We start from the raw sequence: 20,473 nt of genomic DNA, 5'->3' as shown, positions 1-20,473 counted from the left end.
CAGGAGATTTTGCTGGGATCACTAAAGCCTTTCACTAGCTATGAAATTGCTGTGCAGTCTAACGGAGCTGATATGAGTGGCCCTTTCAGCAGCACAGTGGAGGAGTCCACACTTCCAGACAGTGAGTACGGTGCAACCTTTATACTGAACACATGAAGAAAATATCAAAAAGAAAGTTTGAAGACATTACACATGGTCTCCCTTCCTAAAAGAAAGAAGCAGCAGCTTTTTTCCACACATGTGAGTTTAGTTTCTGGTGAATTTGGTAGTGTTTTGTGTGTTCATGCGTGAGCGAGAGCTTTAATTATAGTGTGTGTACAAGCGTGAATTTCTGTTGGCTTTTTTTTCTGAGTGGGAAGTGATGAATGAGTGTGTGTTTGTGAGCATCCTGTGAGTTTCTGTGTGTGTGTTTGTGTCTGTGTGTTAGGTTAACAGTTAGGGGATTAATAGGGAGAGGCGTAAGGAGATAATTGGCTTTAATTAAAAGCCCAGATGGAATTGCCCCTTTTGTTGGCCAAGAGTTTTCAGCTTGTCAGTCAGTCTGGCCAAGTGATGGCAGGGAGGAGTGCACAGACACTGCCATTTAGTGTCACACTCACTGAGACCAGCTTTATCTGCTCCTGAGGGGAGAAAAAGAGTGGCTACTTCAAAACCAGATCTATCCCTGTTAAAAAAAATGATATTACGCTCACTAAATCTCAGTAAAACTCACAGCCCATATTTACTGTGACCACATTTTACTGTATGCTTGTATTATTTGTTTAATCTAGCACACTATATCATTTAAACGGGACGTATCATGCTCACTTTACCTAATATTTACCTCATATTATTATATTATTAATAGTTTATATATTGTACCTCATATTATTAATATTTTTTATATTTTGCCTAATATTTACCTCATATTATTAATATTTTAGATATTTTTCCCTACTTTTTACCTCATATTATTAATATTTTAGATATTTTTCCCCTACTGTTTAACTCATCTTATTAATAATTTATGTATTTTATCTAATATATAGCTCATAATATTCAGGTTTTATAAATGTTTACCTAATGTTTACTTCATATTATTAATATTTTATATATTTTACCTAATATTTACATCATATTATTAATATTCTAGATATTTTATCTAATATTTACCTCATATTATTAATATTTTATATATTTTACCTTGTATTTACCTTATATTATTAATATGTTAGATATTTTACCTAATATTTACCTCATATTATTAATATTTTATTTATTTGACCTAATATTTACTTCATATTAATCTTGAGTACATCTATTGCCTACAAACTTTATAAATGTGTATTTTCCTTCTCCTCACTCCACAGTAGTTCTTTTAAAGGGATAGTTCACCCCATTTACTCATCCTCAAGTGGTTCCAAACATTTGAGTTTCTTTTTTTCTGTTAAAGATATTTGGAAAAATATTAGAAACCTTTAAATCATTGACTTCCATTGTAGGAAAAACAAATAGTTACAGGTTTTCAGCATTCTTCAAAACATCTTCTTTTGTGTTCAACACAAGAAAGTAACTCATAAAGGTCTGAAGGGTGAGTAAATGATGACATAATTTGGGGTAAACTATCCCTTTAAATAAAAAAAATAAAAAAGGAGATGTGCAATGTTTCTCTCATTCGGCACCAAATACAAATTTCCCTATGATTTGGGCTAGTGTTGCTAATATTAATTGCATTATATAAGTTGTAATAAAAGTTTCAGATGATTAAAATTAAAATTTATTCGGTGGTTCATAATTACTATCCCTAACTACTGTGCTTCTCTTTTTCGACTGTTGTGTGCGTGCGTGCGTGCGTACGTACATACATACGTGCGCGTGCGTGTGTGTGGTTCAATTGTGTATTTATTTTATTTTTTTTGGCAGGACCCTCCTCTCCTCCTGTGGACATGCAGTTAAGCGCTTTGGACTCATTCTCAGTTCTGGTGAGCTGGCGCCCTCCGCTGGAGCCAAATGGAGTCGTCCTGACCTACTGGATCCTCTACACCCCCAACATCAGCCATCCAGATCACCAATGGACAAACCTCACACATGATGGTCAGTCTGCACACACAAACAAGCCCATGGTGTTGTACTTGGTCATTTCCTGTGGCTCTGACTCTTCCTCGTCCCTCAGGTTACGTGACGAGTGCAGAGGTGCTGGGGCTGATGAGCGGGACGCGTTATTATTTTAAGATGGGGGCCTGCACTGAGGTGGGAGTGGGACCATATTCACCCGTGAAGGATGTCTATACACCTCCCAAAAAATATGGTATGCATTTACTATTTGTGCAGTGGATGTTTTTTTTATTTTATTTTACTCGATTTTATTTTTTAAGGTTGGAATGCTTTTATATGGTCACCTTTTTTTCCGAAGCATTAAGATATTTCACTTTAATTTTTACATTTAGTTTTTTTTTTGCATTTAAATTCACTTTCATCCATATAATTAATTACACTGTTGTTCATCATACACACACACATATATAAAGCAAAATAACACTCGTAATAGTGCGATATGGCTGTATCTCGACACTGGTATGTTGGCACAAGACCGCAGGCCAAGTGACGATAAACAGCCACATCGCACTGCTACGAGTGTGATATTGCATTTATACAACAGTATGACGGCATAATTGTGTATATAAAAAAGAAAATCAAATACAGAGTCTTAAAAATTCTTTTGTACAAGGAACTACTTTCTTTTACCATTCATTCACATCTGCATCTGACTTCAGAACAGCAGAAACCGTTGCTACTTCACAAACGTCACTTTAGAGCTAGTATTTGAATGATTCATTAGCATAATGTCTAAAGTGATGATATTTTAAGATTGCAAGGCTGAAGAACATGAAATGCCATCAGTCTACAGAGATTTCTCAGTGTTTCTCGGTTGCAATCAGGATATCATATCACAATAATTAACCCCAAAAAAGCCTAAGCAAAGCAAATACTACCAGATTACTATGGTAAAAGTACAGCAATACAAAATATAAAAGAGAGAGATCGACTTAGAATATCAATTGCCTGTTTTATGAGAATTATTTCAGCTGCAGAAAACGCTGTATTTCTCCCCTAATTATTTATCATCTTGTGGTGGAGTGTCACCCGTCTTTGCTCTGCTCAATGACAGGCAGATTACACAACACAATCTTACGGCAATTCGTAACTTTTTGATTTAGTGGCTAATTCGTATGAATTCGTACGATCTAATCCACACAATTTAGTACGATTTGCTTATCCCCCAGTGACGGTTTTGTTTAGGGGTGGGGTTAGGTGCCCCGCCTCGTACAATTTCGTAAAATCATACAATTTCGTAAAATTGCACAATTTCGTTCGACTGAACTCGTACAAATTCGAACAAATTAGCCACTTAACTGACAAAATGTAAAATACTTAAGTTTTCTCATGAGATCAGGCTGGATTACCGCCGATACGCTGAATTATGAATCGTTAAAATTGGCACTGACCTTATAAATAAACTGCATGGTTGCAATCTAAACAACTACATTCATATCTAAAAAAGCTTCAAAAGTACATTATGTTGTCCAACAGCTGTAAAATATGTAAAACAGCTTGTCAAACTACATATAGTGAGATTATTCCCAAGGGTGACGAGGCTGTACGAGAGCTGATATTGCAGAATAAAATCAACCAATCAGATTTGAGAACCAGACAGAACCGTTGTGCAAAATATAATATTTCTATTTCACATAAATGCATTATTTTTATTATTTTGGAATTAGCCAAATGAATCATGCAAAAATATGTATTTTACGTATTGTAGCACTTTTTTGTTTCAAATCTGTATATGATAACAAAAAATAACAGTTAACATTACTAGCATAGATGTTAACTTTTTTTAAAAAGTAATACTTGAAATGTGTGTAATTTGTAATGATATTTTGCTAATTATTATGAATGGTGCGCATAAAACACTTTTAAAAATTTTTAAAAAGTCTTACCCCAGACTTAAAAACGCTAGTAACAATGCTTTAAATTGTTTAACTGTCTTTTTACTGTTCATTTGTGTTCATGTAAAGAAAGCAAATGTTTTTATTTACACTTAAAAAGCAATGTAAGAAGAGCTAATCTTCCGTAATTACTAGTTGAATGAATGTCAAAATATTACAGCCATCTTACAGTTGCTTACATGCGCTTTTGCTAGACGCTTTTGTCCACGGAGACTTGCATTGCATTCAAAGTATACATCGCATGTGAGTTAAACCCATGACCTTGCAATATTCTTTCAGTGACAGAATCGCAATAAAACTTGGCTGATATGTGAACATTTGCTTTCAGAAAATGTGAGCTTGAACCTAAAATTATCACGGTTTTGTACTTTTTGTTTGTATTATTTTAAATTACCTTGGGGTTGTAAACCATTATTTAGTATGGTAGTTAATGTTTTCTTTTTCTTCATTACGTTTGTGTGCAGGTTCCATGGGGTGAAGAAGTATTGTGTTCTTGGTTTTAAGTAGTTTTAAACCGGACTTCATGTCCCCATGTTTATGTTTGTCTCTAAAACTCACTGAAATACTCCCACAGTGCTTTAGAATAGCTTTTTTCTTTCTCTGTCTCTCTCTCTCTCTCTCTCTCTCTCTCTCTCTCTCTCTCTCTCTCTCTCTCTCTCTCTCTCTCTCTCTCTCTCTCTTCTTGATTATGTGGTCTTGTATTCTCTTTCTTTCACTTGTCCAGATATAATTAGCTGTATCAAGTCCAAAAGAGACCAACATTTATTCTTAATGGGCTTTACATTGTCTTAAAAAGTCTTACATTTGACTTAGTGAAACCTGTAGAAACCTTGTTGTATGTGTGTGTGCGTACATGGATTTGTGTGTGTGTGTTGTGTGTGGAAAGACTGCCATCTGCCTCTGCCCATCAATGACTCTCAATTAAATAGCTCTCCCACAGGGAGTGTGAAGTGTTTCAGTCCAGCCTCAAACGCACACACACACACACACACACACACACACACACACACACACACACACACACTCTGTGGAGACTTGGCCACAGAAATTCACACAGACTTGCGTACACCATTCATATAATGAGTTATAATTAATATCATGCTTTGTGTTATGATTAATATTTCATTATAATACTTGAGTATGGTTTATATAGAATTACTGTGAACTTTAATTATCATTACCTGACGACTGATTTCTAAAATATATTACAGGTTCTTTTATTTCCATTCACCTGTTTTTTCATCCTGTTCTCTTTCTCTCTCCCTCTCCCTCTGTGTTTCTCCTGTAGAGCTGGATATTCATGCTGTGACTGGTATCATAGTTGGAGTGTGTCTCGGTCTGCTCTGCATCCTGCTCTGCATGTGTATCAGCTTCCGCAATGGAAAAACCCGGTATGCTCCTGTCCAAACTCTCAAATTCACCATAGCCTCAGTTTATATAGCTACAGTCATTATAAATAATTCACTCAAAATTGAAAATTCCGTCATCACTTACACATGCAAGCAGTCCCTGGGAAAACAATGAATAATTTCTGTGAAACTAACTTGTTGATTTAGACAGAAGCAGACAGGAAGGCCTGAAATGTGCATTTGAATGAGATGTTCAGGATGTAGAAATGAACTCAAACAAAATAGTAAAATTGAACAACCGCATCACCTGCGAATGAGACTGAAGAGGTCAACAAGTGATTCGCCAGATGTCAATGATGATTGACACATTTACTGTAGATTAAAGGAAGCGTCCACTGTAGATGGCATGTTTGGTAAAGTTGATGAATATGCTCAAATGTTGTTGTTTTTCTGATAACAGAGACCGTAAAATCTTTTAAGACCTTATAAAACTTCACAAGACCTTAAAATATGTATATTTTTCCAATTGAACAAATAAAGGTAAGACATAAAATAGTAAAGGGCTTGAAATGTAATAATAAAATAATATATAAAAGTGAAATATACTTTTTTTAAAATAGGAATTACCTTTTGCCATCCCAGTCTCTGTATGTATTCACAGAAAGCTTGGAATGTCTAGATTTTAAATAAATAAATCAAACAAAGAAACAAAAAAGATTCCATGTTTATTTAATCTATTTACATCAATGACTGTTAAATTTATTCATAAAACCCTTCTTTCTGGTACTCGAATCTGATTGGCTGAGAGCCGTGTAATATTTTATAGGTATCATCGCTGATTCAGCCTCTTCACCTGTGTGTATCACATAGATATATACACTAGATATCACATACGGACCCTAAGCATGCGTCAATAGCGCCGCCACATTTGTACAGTGCTCGCAGGACAAATGTCATTCAACAGCACTAGTTAAGACAGTATGACAACGTGAAGATGCTGGACTTTAGCGATCTGTACGGGTGTAGTAATGAGCAAACAGAGAAAACAAAGCACAAAGACAAACATTTCATAGGTAAGATTTAGTTTCTTACGTTTTCTTATGTTATGAACTTTTGTACTTAACACAAGTAGCACCAACTTGCACTAAATACTAAGCTTATGCTTGTTTTGTTGAATAAAATAAGCAAACAATGCAAAAGAAATATGACAACAAGACGCTGCGGTGCTAGAAACTTGTATTATTGTCGACTAAGTGAAGGAGTTGATCATAACGGGGATTTATTCACAAACGAATCGAAAGGGGTGTGTTTCATTACATGGATTAGATCAAATTTAACAAGGAGGTTGGATAGTACATTTCCATGCACACAAACACACGCTCATTGTCTGGAATGCCCGTGTGATCACTAATCCACCCATGTAGAAAAGTAATGTAAAATTTTTGCATAATGATCACCGGGAAAACTCCCGATTATAGATATATGCGTATATGTGTATTTCTGGCTCTGGATGGCCACAGTCCTCCACGTGCACTAAAATGGCAGCTCTATTGGCGCATTCCTTCCAATAAACAGCAACTGGGTAGGCGACATCTAATGTAAATATCTATGTGTGTATCATCTGAGTGCCAAGTGGATGACTAAGCTCACTATAGTTTGGAGCACCCGTAGGAAATCCACGTGAAAAGGGGAGAACATGCAAACTCCATACAGAAACGCCAACTGACTCAGCTGAGGCTCAAATTAGTGACCTTGTTGTTGTGAGGCAATTATGCTACTCACTGTGCCACCGTGACGCCTGGTTGTTTAGTAGTTAAATGTGAATTTAAATTAGTTTGATTTAAATTCATTTGGGTAGAGTAGGTGTAGAACATAATAGGCGATAATAGGTTGGTGTAAGGGGTAGATTTAGGGTTTAGGTTAGTGTAGGCATTAATAAAACTGAATGGATTGGACTCTGTGACACTTGTCTTTAAATAAACCAATCAAAACCCCCAGCAAGTTTGTACAGCCAACTAGGAGTTCAAATTCCGCCCATTTGTAGTTGACCTGCCAATTTGGAGCTGGCTCCTATCTCTGTTTATACAGAGGTTATATCTTCTGTTTAACCCATCCGAAAGGCTTTGAGCAAACATGGGAATTCCCCAAAGGAAACATCACTTTTCTCTGCAGACTTATCAAACTACTGCTAAACCAATACTCTATTGTATAAACTTCTGTGTATAGTTATATTAAGTAGGAGTTTAGTGTTTTCTTTGCTTTTGCTTTTATGGGCTTAAATGTTGCAGAGTAGATATGGTAGTCAGAGTAACACAGACAGGACTACTATTTACTTATTGATTTTGTTTAAACAAAATATCACAGTAAGACACATGGGTGAAAAAGTTGTCACACAAAAAAACTTATAGTATAGCACTGCTTAAGTATAAGTTAAAAATATATATATATATTTTGTTTTAGGAACAACAAATAATAACTTGACTTTTAGTTAATCATTTGGTATCAGAAGAGGCTTATATGAAAGGCACAGGCCTCTAGATTACGCTTATTTTACCAAAATAAACTATGATCATGCCTTGATCTTTGGCATTTCTGTGTGGAGTTTGCATGTTCTCCCTGCATTCGCATAAGTTTCCTCCGGGTGCTCCAGTGGTTTAGGTGAATTGGGTAGGCTAAATTGTCAATAGTGCATGAGTGTGTGTGTTTCCCAGAGATTGGTTGCGGCTGGAACGGCATCCGCTGCGTAAAAACGTGCTGGATAAGTTGGCGGTTCATTCCGCTGTGGCGACCCCGTATTAATAACGGGACTAAGCTGAAAAGAAAATAAATGAATGAATGAATTTGACTCCCTCCCATGAGCTTGGAGGTCTGCATCCATACATCTCTGCAATGACTCAAATAACTTATTAATAAAGTTAGCTGAAATGGCAAAAAATGAGTTCCTGCAGAGAACCCAGAGTTCATCAAGATTCTTTGAATTCATCTTCAATGCCTCCTCCATTTTACCCCAGACATGCTCAAAAACGTTTATGTCTGGTGACTGGGCTGGAACTTTGATATGGAGGCTGAAGTATGAGAAGGAGAGCTATCCTGCTGAAGTTTTTGCCCTCTCCTGTGCTTTGTAATGTAATGGGCAGAACAAATGTATTGATACATCATCATTGATACACCATGATATTTCCTTCACCAAACTTGACTTATTTCTAAGAGAATCTTGGGTCCATGCGGGTTCCAGTAGATATTTAGCAGTATTTGTGATGATTGGGAATGAGTTCAACTGATGATTCATCAGAAAAATCTACCTTCTGCCACTTTTCCAAATGATCACCTTGAAGTCAAGTTATTTTTTGATGCTCTTACAACTGGGATCAACGACAAGACTTTTGTCAGGTAGAGTATATAAATATATATATATATATATATACATACTGCAATATAAAAATTAAATACAAAAAGTTTTACAAGTAAAACTGAAATTATAAAAGTATACATTAACATGCGTTTAAAATATATAAATATAAAGACAAACATTTTTAAATGACCTAACAAAATTTCTAAAAAAAAATTTTTTAAATGAAAAGAAGCTACATTTACAAAACTCTGAAACCATAAAGCTAACTCATAATGGTTAATAAAATAACACCATAAGTAATAAAGTGTTATAAAATAAAATTTTCATCATAGGACCCACTGAGATTAATTGTATAAACTTGGAAACATTGTTCAAAATGGTGCTGCAACAGCAATATCTGCAAAAAATTGTATTAAATAATAAATCTGGTTTCCCCAAAGGGTGTTCAAGATGAATAGGCTGCTGTGAAAAAGCCTCCCCAAATTGCATTCAAATTCTAAAAGTTTCAAGGACCTTTTGGATGTTCCTTCTGTCTGGAATGAGCCATGGGTGAATAACAGCACTCAATCTCCCTGTGTGTGTCTGAAGCAGATGTGGCAGATGTGGAGTATTGAGAGCTGAATGACAGAGTGTCATGGCTGATTGCTCTTGCTCTATTAGAGCTCTGCTGGTTTAATGAACAGCCACAGAGGCAGATTGAGTCTGCTGGGCTTTTGCATTTAGAGAAAAACTCATTTCACCTTCTTCTGAGAATTGTGGTGAGCCGCAGTGATTATTTGTTAACGGAGTCTGAATAGAGCCATGTCGCCATTATACACGTGTGACCTTTAGATTTGAAAGCTTTCACATAAGTGTACATTGACATTAATGTGGTTGATTTGACAAGCTGTGTGAGACTGGGTTAATGCGCACTCATCAGACTCGTAGCCGAGGAGTTTCGAGTGCTGTTGTACCGGACCTCCAGCTGGCAAATTGCAGCCAAGCACATTAGATGAAATGACTGCTTCTTTAATATTCACGTGTGCATAAAAGGGAATATATGGGTATTTCTGACAAAGCAGTATGATTTTTTTTGCTCTCTTTTGTTGGGGTATTTCAAAGCAGCAGTACAGACATACAGACACAGTATTATCGTCCAACCATACGTTTAACCAAACAAGGAGTTTTTTTTCATTTAAATTAATTATAAAGACATTTTCAAAACATTAAGGCCCAATCCCAATTCTATTTTTGTACCCCTACCCTACACCTTCCCCTTGACCCTTGAAACAGAGTGTGAAGGGGAAGTGCTTCAAAATTAAACCCTAAGGAATGGGACAGCACTACAGCACCTGCACACCTCATCATACAACATCATCGTGATCTCTTGCTTCATACGAGATTGACGATGGCGACTGCTGTAGTTATTCCAGTTGCGTAATTGTTTTGGTATTTGTCTTCAAGAAATCACTGAAGGCAACAATATCATAACAATATAATGTGGTAATAAGATCGTAATTGGAGAGGGGGGGGTGTCCTCGAGCTGGGATTCGAACTCAGGACACCTTGACGTGCTACTGCACCATATGTCGACAGGCTAACCACTAGGCTATTGCGCCGACTTTTAGCGTTTTTTTTTTTTTTTTTTTTTAAACCATAATGGTAAAACACGAACGCGGTTATGAATGTAATAAAACACATGCTTGTTTGTTGTAAAAATTCATAATAATGACAAAAAATACAAATTTGTGCATCTCCTTCTGTGTGCAGCCATGCTGCTGTTGTAGATGGTGTATTCTGGGAAATTTTCTTATCCATTGGCTTCGAGTGTGGTCCTGAAAATACTCAGCTTAGCCCTACACCTTCAAGCTAAAGAAAATTGTTCACGTGAACACGCAAAATGAGGGGTAGGGGTATGGGGATGGGTTAAGGGGTATAATTGGGATTGGGCCTAAAGATCAAGATGTACACTGTTGGAGTGTATTGATCATTTAACAATGTCAACTTCAATTAGATTGGACATTTTCCTCCAACGTAACACAAAACACTGAGAATTTTGTTTGCTCATAACTATAATTATGTGTAAATTAAAATTCTATTGACACTGCTGCTCAAACTTTGATTGGACTGGTGATGTTTTTTGGCAAGTAAGAGTCACTTGCTGTCTTCAAGAAACGACTAAAAACTCAACTGTTTAGTCTCCACTTTCCTTCCTAATCTGCAACTGCCTCTCTGGCTATACCACTAACTGTGCCCTCTCTCTCTCTCTCTCTCTCTCTCTTAAAAAAAAAAAAAAAAAAAAAAAAAAAATTTGTACTAATGCTTTGCTTCTTAGACTTTACACACCTGAAACTTGTCTATAGCACTTGTTCACTGCTGCTCTTATAGTTGTGTGAATTGCTTCCTTGTCCTCATTTGTAAGTCGCTTTGGATAAAGCGTCTGCTAAATGACTAAATGTAAATGTAAATGTAAGTAAAGTCTCTGCAGGACAGTAATGGAAGTTATCTGGTTGCTGGGAGAGGCCAAAAGAGGTCTTATTTGATCAAAAACATCATCATGCTTTATTTAAATAATTGTTTTTACTCTTAAAAAATATTGACAAACCCAAACACTGTGTTAAAGCTGGTTAAACATTCATTCAAAAATTTTATTTATTAATATTTTTCTCCAAATTTGGGTTGAAAGAACCCATCGTTTTTGGGGTGTATTGCAATATGGTTTAAAGGCTAATTAATTCTGTGATGCAAACCAGATTTTTTTAGCATCATATTTCACAAAAAATCATGCTTTTTCAAACTATTTATACTTATTTTAAATGAACTGAAACAATAAAATTGTGGTGGCAGTGTGGCTCAGTGGTTAGCGATGTTGCCCCACAGTAAGAAGGTTGCTGGTTCGAGTCTCAGCTGGGCCAGTTGGCATTTGAGTTTACGAGTTATCCCTGTGTTTGTGTGGGTTTCCTCTGGGTGCTCCGGTTTCCCCCACAGTCCAAAGTCATGTGCTATACATGTAGGTGAACTGAATAAACTAAATTGGCCATAGTGTATGTGTGTGTGAATGATTGTGTATGGTTGTTTCCCATTTCTGGGTTGTGGCTGGAAGGACATCCGCTGTGTAATACATATGCCGGAATAGTTGCTGGTTTATTCCGCTGTGGCGACCTCTGAAATAGAGACTAAGCTGAAGGAAAATGAGTGAATCAATACAATTATTGAGATTTTTTTGGGACAACTTAATTGTTTTATCTTTTAATTTGTTTAATCCACTTAAATTTGTTAAGTTAACTTTATTGATCTGTGTTGAGGCAACATGATTGAATTGTGTGGAACTCTGCATTTTTACAATGGTTTCTAATACTCTGATTTGCTGAAGAAAATTTTTTTTATGCCTTCAATGACACTTTTTATCAGTATGCATCCTTGCTGAGCAAGCGTGCTTTTCTTTAAAAATGGTAGGTTTGTGGAGGGTCAGCCTTTTTTTTTTTTTAGTCTTGGGTTAAGAAACATTTGGAGAGCTATCGCTTTATGTACATTGTGTTCCAGAGTCTATGGTACTACCAAATAGATTATGTCTCTTTAAAAAGAAGTGAGTGAGAGCTTTTGAACTGTTTTAATTGATTCTAGAAATTTCTGGTGAAACCTTGAAGTTTTTCTTGTAAAGCTCTCATTATATGTAAATGCTGCATCAATATATTTATATTTATATTTATTTTTTTCTATGTAGATTTTTGGAAGTCTGTGTTAAGCTATTACCTCAAGGACATTGATTTGCCGAAGCTTTATACAGGTACATCTGCGTTTTGACTGCAAGTCATTGAGCCATATTTAATGATGTTTCTCTCTGCCTTTGTTAGGGATGTTGCTGGTGGGCTTGACTCGAGCTCTTTGAGTCCTCAGTACAGGAAGGGTTCTCGTCCAGTGCCTGCTGCTTCATCTGCTGCTGCTGCTGTGCCCGACTGCAGTGACTGCCATGAGCTGGAGACCCTCATGCCCTCCAGTGCTCAAGAACCCAGCAGACCCCTCACAGAGCCCAGTGAGGAGCACAGTCTCATGGGTAATGTAGGAGCAGCTGATGATGGCCTTGCAGAACCCAAGGTAAGCACTGTTGATAACAGGGGGAGACTGTAATTAACCATACCATCACCTACAGTGTACTATGAAAATATTTTCTCAAGTAGGACGTGTTCCTGGAGTTAAAGTATTGTTAATCTTGGAAGTTCCCATCACACAATAAGGCTGTTTATAATTGAAAAATAAGTGAAGATTTGGTCATTCTAAACTCTAAAATTAACCTTGTGTAAAGTTATACATGCTCAAAATACAATGTCATTGACTCGGGGAATACAGTATGCCTCGTGTTTACATAAACATGGCCCTGTTTACAACTGGCTAAGGGACAGTTCACCCAAATGTGAAAACCATAGCAGCACGGTGGCTAGCACTGTTGCCTCACAGCAAGAAGGTCACAGAAGGACCAAGAAGGGCCGGTTGGTATTTCTGTGTGGAGTTTGCATGTTCTTCCCATATTTGCGTGGGTTTCCTCTGGGTGCCCTGGTTTTTCCCACAGTCCAAAGACATGGGCTATACTATAGGTGAATTGGATGAACTAAATTGGCCGTAGTGTTAGTGTGAGACTGTGTAGGTGTTTCCCAGTACAGGGTTGTGGCTGGAAGGGCATCCACTGTGTAACACATATGGCAGAATAGTTGGTGGTTCATTCCGCTGTGGCGACCCCTGATAAATAAGCCGAAGGAAAAGTAATCGGTAACCGATAAACCGGTAACCACTAACTTTCATTGTACACTGTCAGAAATAATGGTACAAAACCTGAGGTGGTACCTTTCCAAATAAAACACTTCTTTATACCTTACAGGTGCACATTGGCATCTTTTAGGGTACAATTTTGTACCTTTAGGTCAGGTTCCCACAGCTCATGGAATTTCTGGAGTATCATGGAAGTTTAAAAGTTCTATTCCAGACATTAAAATACTTCTTAATATATTTTGTCTTAAGTCATGCAGTGTCAGTTTTATTCACCTTTATTTTAAAGGACAGTGGTGAGGGAGACAGAAATGAATGAGGAGAGAGAGAAAGGGGAAAGACCGGCAAAGGATCTTGAGCCCTAGCTCATTGGTACCAACATACCAGGGTTTTTTCAGGGTAATAAACATTTTAGGAGCTTTGGCTTCAAAAAGACCACTTCAAAGAGTGGATGTTAAAATGTAGATGACTGGAAAGCTACATGTCATGTTTGTAAAATAACTTTTGAGCTAAATTATCAAAGATAGGAGAGGGAGTACTTCACACCACACAAACAGGCAGGGAAGAGTCAAAGAATTTGATATTTGGCTTTAGAGTGGGGACCTGTTGAGGTACACATTTGTCATTTTTATGTATTCATATGTACTTTTAAGGTACAAATGTGGACTTTTTAAAAAAAGTTTTGTACCTTTATTTCTGAGCAGGGTGTCTGTGGGGTCTTAAAGTATTTAAAGTTAATAAATCAATGTTCAATAATCAATATGAATAATGTTTTCGTTTTAGATTAATTTCTTACATTAATATTTAGTAAATATACTGTAAGTTAAAATCTCGCCAGTGTTTCTGTTAAAAAAAGTCATTATAAGGTGTTAAATTGTATGAAAATAGTTTTTAAAAAGGTCTTAAAAGGTATTGAATTTCACTCTCTGATTCCTGTATATACTCTGCTGACGGTGTATATCTTTTTCCTGCTATGGAAATCGATAGTTACTAGTTTCCAGATGTCTTCACAATAACTTTTAAGTCCAGCCAAAAAAAGAGAGAAATGTTTGGAATCATTTTTGGGTGAACTTTCTCTTTAAGATGCTATATACAAGAATAAAATGGCATCTGACATGTTGTGAGCTAATCTACTTACTGTATGTCCTATTAAAAACAGCTTCACCTGTGCAACCATGTTAAAGTCACATGTGAAAGACTTTCATGTTAAACCCATTTAATCATGTTGCCACATTGGTTAACATGTGTTCTCTTTTCTTTTGAATGAAAGTTTTCCGAAACCACACATCACACATGTTCCTAATGTGCATCGCATTTGTTTCACACATTTCATGTGATTGCACATGTGAAGCTCATCTGCTTTTTCTGTGAGGGAAAATTCCAAGGCCATCAAAAGATGTTGATCCAGGAGAATAAGTTCCTCTCTTAGTTTTCAGACTTTCAGTTTCTTCTTTCTGCTCCAAACTCAGCCAGCCTGGAATGGATCAGTTAGTCGCAACTGGGCCAACAGGATCACGCGATACAGAGATACAATAACTGAGGATTCCTCTGCTCTTATCAATGGAGCTCTGGAGAGACCTCCATCAGAAAACAATAAGGTGAGCTAATGCAGGGTAGAAATGACCAAGAATTCGCATTAACAGATTTTGTCCTTGTTCATCTGCTTGTGTGTTTATGAATGTGCTGTGATGGGGGAAGGGGCTAATAGATCCTGCCTCAAGCAGACAGGAAGTGTACAGAGAAAGTAATTACCATCAAGCAGACAGAAGGGAAGACACACAGCTAATTAGTATGTGACACTTGAAATGAAAAGCTGAAATCTGCATACCTTTTACCAATTATCGTCCTTCTCAATGCTTCTCAGAAATAAGAGCAGCAGGAAGCAAAGCATTAAAATGACACTTTTATCGATCTCCTCTCCTCTATTACCACTGTTTTATTTCCCTGTTGACATTTTTAAAAACGTTTTTTGTGTTTTAATTATGATTTAGCGCCATCTTAGAATTGTAACACACAAACTCATTAACATTTCAGTTAGGGATCTTCCACCTTCCATTTCCACAATGTCCAATTTTCAGCCCATAACCCAGTGTTTATGTCAGACAATTAATTTAACACTTTGATTTGATGTGGTTAATTAGGGAAGAAAAAAATATTTTGTTGAATATGTGAAAAGTCAAGCTAAATTCAATGTATTATAGCATTGTAAATATGTGGCATTTCTACTGTAATTTAATCTAAAAAATAAAATTTAGGAAATAAAGGAAGAGCTGAAAGATGTGTACAGCTTATATATCAGCTTATATATTGTTATAATACTAATTATTATTTACACTTACCGGCCACATTGTTGGGTACACCTGTCCATCCCCTCGTTTTTGCACATTTCTAAGCAGCCAATCATATGGCAGCAACTCAATGCATTTAGGAATGTAGAAATGGTCAAGACGAACCTTGAGGTAGATAAGCCACAGCAGCAGAAGACCACACCGGGTGCCACTCCTGTCAGCTAAGAACAGGAAACTGAGGCTTCAATTCACACAGGCTCACCAAAATTGGGCAATAGAAGATTGGAAAAACGTTGCCTGGTCTGATGAGTCTCAATTTCTGCTGCGACATTTGGATAGTAGGGTCAGAATTTGGCGTCAACAACATGAAAGCATGGATCCATCCTGCCTTGTATCAATGATTCAGGCTGGTGGTTTTGGCACACTTTGGGCCCATTAGTACCAATTGAGCTCTGTGTCAATGCCACAGCCTACCTGAGTATTGTTTTTGACCATGTCCATCCCTTTATGACCACAGTGTACCCATCTACTGATGGCTACTTCCAGCAGGATAACACACACCATGTCATAAAGCGTGAAACATCTCAGACTGGTTTCTTCAACATGACAATGAGTTCACTGTACTCAAAAGGCCTCCACAGTCACCAGTACTCAATCCAATGGAGCAACTTTGGGATGTGGTGGAATGGGAGAATCGCATCATGGATGTGCAGCCGACAAATCTGCAGCAACTGTGTGACTCTATCATGTCAAAATGGACCAAAATCTCTGAGGAATATTTCTAGTACCTTGTTGAATCCATGAAGGATTAAAGCAGTTCTGAAGGTAAAAGTGGGTCCAACCCGATACTAGTAAGGTGTACCTAATAAAGAGGTCTGCGAGTGTACATACCTGTACATGTAAAAGTAATATATGTTCAAGTATTTGGGGTCAGTAAGTATTTGGGTCAACAAGATTGTTTTATGAAGTAAGGGGGCATCAAATAGAGTAAAGCTGAATATAAATGTGTATCCAAATGTAATATTGTGCATTTTTTTCACTAAACTTCACTCTTTTGAATTTTCAAAATAACGAAATTATTGTAATATCTGTTTTTAAGATGAAAGGTTTTAAGATGTTACAGCAAGAAGGTCACTGGTTCGAGTCCCAGCTGGTTCAGTTGGCATTTCTGTATGGACTTTGCATGTTCTCCCCGTGTTGGCTTGGGTTTCCTCCAGGTGCTCTAGTTTCCCCCACAGTCCAAAGACATGCGCTATAGGTGAATTGAATAAACCAAATTGACCGTAGTGTATGTGTGTATGGATGTTTCCCAGTACTGGGTTGCAGCTGGAAGGGCATCTATTGTGTAAAACATATGCTTGATACGTTGGCGGTTCATTCCACTGTGGCATCCCCGGATTAATAAAGGGACTAAGCTGAAGGAAAATGAAATTAAATGAAAATGATAAACATTCATAAGTACATTTAAATAAAACCATATTTAAAGTCTGACCTGTAGACCATTTTGCATAAAATAATAGAATCACATCAGTAATGCTTTAAAAAAAATTTATATATATATATATATATATATATATATATATATATATATATATATATATATATATATATATATATATATATATATATATATATATATATATATATATATATATATATATACATATATATATATATATATATATATATATATATATATATATATATATATATATATATATATACATATACATATACATATATATACATATACATAAATAAATAAATATATATATATATATATATATATATATATATATATATATATATATGTGTATATATATATATATATACATATACATATATACATATATACATATATATATATATATATATATATATATATATATATATATATATATACATACATGCATACAGTTGAAGTCAGAATTATTATCCCCCCTTGTTTATTTTTTTCCCCAATTTCTGTTTAACTGAGAGAAGATTTTTTCAACACATTTCTAAACATAATAGTTTTATTAACTCATTTCTAATAACTATTTATTTATTTTATCTTTGCTATGATGACAGTAAATAACATTTGACTAATTATTTTTTAAGACACTTCTATACAGCTTAGTCACATTTAAAGGCTTCACTAGGTTAATTGGGTTAACTAGACAGGTTAAGGTAATTAGGCAAGTTTTTGTATAACAATGGTTTGTTCTGTAGACTATCAAAAAATATATAGCTTAACAGGGCTAATAATTTTGACCTTAAAATGGCTTTTAAAAAATTAAAAACTGCTTTATTATAGCCGAAATAAAACAAAAAAGACTTTCTCCAGAAGAAAAAATATTATCAGACATACTGTGAAAATTTCCTTCCTCTGTTAAACATCATTTGAGAAATATTTAAAAAAAGAAAAAAAGTTCACAAAATGACTTATAATTTTGACTTAAACTGTATATATTATTGTATTTTCGTTATATATGTGCGATGCTCTGTGTTTGCAGAGTGGGCATGTGGAGAGGCTGTATTCCCTCAGCAAGAACCAGGTGGAGGCTGAAGTCATTGTGCATTCACAGCTCTCCAACCAAACAGTTGACCAGGGGCCACAAAGCGACATGGAGCTCTGTCTTGAGTCTCCATCTTCTCAGCAGCCTTCTCCTGGAGAGAAGGCAACTCCATCAAGCCCTCATAGTGAGGACAACCATGAGACTCAATCACCATCCCCGACCCCCAGCACTCACATCTCTGAAGTACTGTCCAATCACAATGGACCATTCGAGAGTGGACCGATCGGTGCCAAAAACCAAGGAGTGGGGCTTACGAATGGCTTCCACTCGTCCAAACCCCTTCGGTCAAAGGCAGAGACCTTGGAGAACGGGGCCCACAGACTGTGTTCCACAGGAAAGGTCCTGCCTTCACCGGGTCTCCCCGCTTCCCCTTCATCCTTCACCAGCTCTGGCCTTGTCCATTCTACCTCAGGGGCACACAGCTACGTGTTCCCCTAAGCTGGAGGGAAGAGAAATGTAATAAAAGTTGTTCTGGGACAACAGAGGAGGCCAACCAAGTGGCACCTTCCTGCTGGAGAAGTTGCTATTTTTTCTTGTAGCCAAGCACGCCTCCTCTCTCGGCTGTTTTATTGCAACCTTTTGGTTCCATTATTTTATATGTATGTACATATAGAATATTTTTTTAGCACTAGTATCCATGGATATGCGTTTTATGGCATATCAGTGGCACACTTTAATCCCTCTTTGTGTGCATGTATTGAATGTGCTGAAGTGGTTTATATGTTTACATGCACACATGAAGTCGGAGTGTTCTTACTCTGAGGTCGAAGGATTCTGAAATCAGCCCTGCATACGGAAACAGAACTCATTCATAGGATTGATCTCAGATCAGTGCTATTAGTTGAAGATCCATTGTGTCGAAGAAGATTGCCCTGCCACAAAGTACCACCTCCTGCTGTCTCAGGGTTGCCACACATACACAAACACACACAAATCAGCGCATTTAAAATGTTTAGTATTTTTTTCTTAACAAAACAATTTTATGTTTGATGGGTTAGTTAACCCAGAAAGGAAAATTTGCTGCTAATTTACTCACTCTCAGGCCATTCAAGATGTACAGTAGGAGCCTTTTTCAGTAGAAATTCATAAAATTCAAGTCAGTGAGTACTATGTACTTTACATCAATGTGTCGACTGATTAAGGCCGATTAATAACTTATTGGACCCTGTGGCATAGGAAACCTCATTTATTAAAGGGCCCCATTTATTTTTTTGCCACATCAAAGTATTTTTTGCTGCCTTTATTATTATTATTATTAATATTATTATTATTATTATTATTATTTTATTATTATTATTATTATTATTATTATTATATCTCTTTCTAGTTTTTAATGACAACTTTTAATTATATATATATTTACTTTTATTATTATTATTATTATTATTATTATTATTATTATTGGTGTTGTTGTTGTTATTATTATTGTTATTATTTTTAAATTATGATCTTAAAATTCATGCTTCTGACCAGGGCCTGAATAACATAAGGGGTAGGGCCAGGCTGAAGCCCGAGGGCTCATGAGAGGAGGGGGCCCTTGATTGGCTGATGAATTAATTTGCGTCATGACATGGGAAATGCCTCTTTGCATTATACTTTCGTATATCAATAATGTGAAGTATTCCTTTTGGACACAGAAATGTGCACACATCTAGGATTCTCAAAGGCAGGTGCTCGATCAAAAACACACAGTGGCAAAAGGCCAAAAGAAAATCGGCACAGCGCTACTTTAACTCTCAAAAGAATTTTAATGTAACATTGTTTCGACCTACATTTTCTTCATCAGGTTAAAAAAACTATACTTGTTACATTAAACATTTTTTGAGAGCTAAAGTATTACTTTTTTACTCACTGCTGTTCAAAAACAGTGATGCCGCTAAACTATGGCTCAGAGTGGCTGGAGCTCAATCAGAGTTTTAAATAACCCTATTTAGGCCCCAGTAAGGGTGAACAGATGTGCTGTTTTTCCTCAGAAAAGTCCCTTATTTCCCAGGACAATTCCTGATATAAATTCCTGATATAATTCCTGAAATATATATAAAGGTAGGCTAACCAAATGCATCGTAGAACAAAAAATAAAATTCGAACATTATTCGTTATTAACGGACAGTAAGAGCTCAGGATAGGTGGAAACATGCAGAATGGACACATAACTAAAGTGCTGTCTCGGCCACTGCCGCATTTTAAAAGTTAAAAT

At 36.3% G+C, this 20,473-nt stretch overlaps 1 protein-coding gene across 1 annotated transcript in view; it reads left to right on the top strand.

Annotated features, from left to right (window-relative positions):
* Positions 1-19,511, top strand: part of igdcc4 (immunoglobulin superfamily, DCC subclass, member 4) — a 123,511-nt gene extending 104,000 nt beyond the window's left edge. Inside the window, exons 14-20 of the mRNA XM_056461598.1 lie at positions 1-121; positions 1,903-2,073; positions 2,153-2,287; positions 5,278-5,380; positions 12,524-12,764; positions 14,900-15,028; positions 18,214-19,511. The exon at positions 1-121 is cut by the window's left edge and continues 7 nt beyond it. Coding sequence (XP_056317573.1) covers positions 1-121; positions 1,903-2,073; positions 2,153-2,287; positions 5,278-5,380; positions 12,524-12,764; positions 14,900-15,028; positions 18,214-18,714 — 1,401 coding nt within the window. The 3' untranslated portion in view covers positions 18,715-19,511. The remainder of the gene's footprint in view (positions 122-1,902; positions 2,074-2,152; positions 2,288-5,277; positions 5,381-12,523; positions 12,765-14,899; positions 15,029-18,213) is intronic.
* Positions 19,512-20,473: the final 962 nt, after the last annotated feature.

This window comes from Danio aesculapii, chromosome 7 (genome assembly GCF_903798145.1).
Source record: "Danio aesculapii chromosome 7, fDanAes4.1, whole genome shotgun sequence".
NCBI lineage: Eukaryota > Metazoa > Chordata > Actinopteri > Cypriniformes > Danionidae > Danio > Danio aesculapii.
This window is presented reverse-complemented; position numbering and strand designations above follow the sequence as displayed.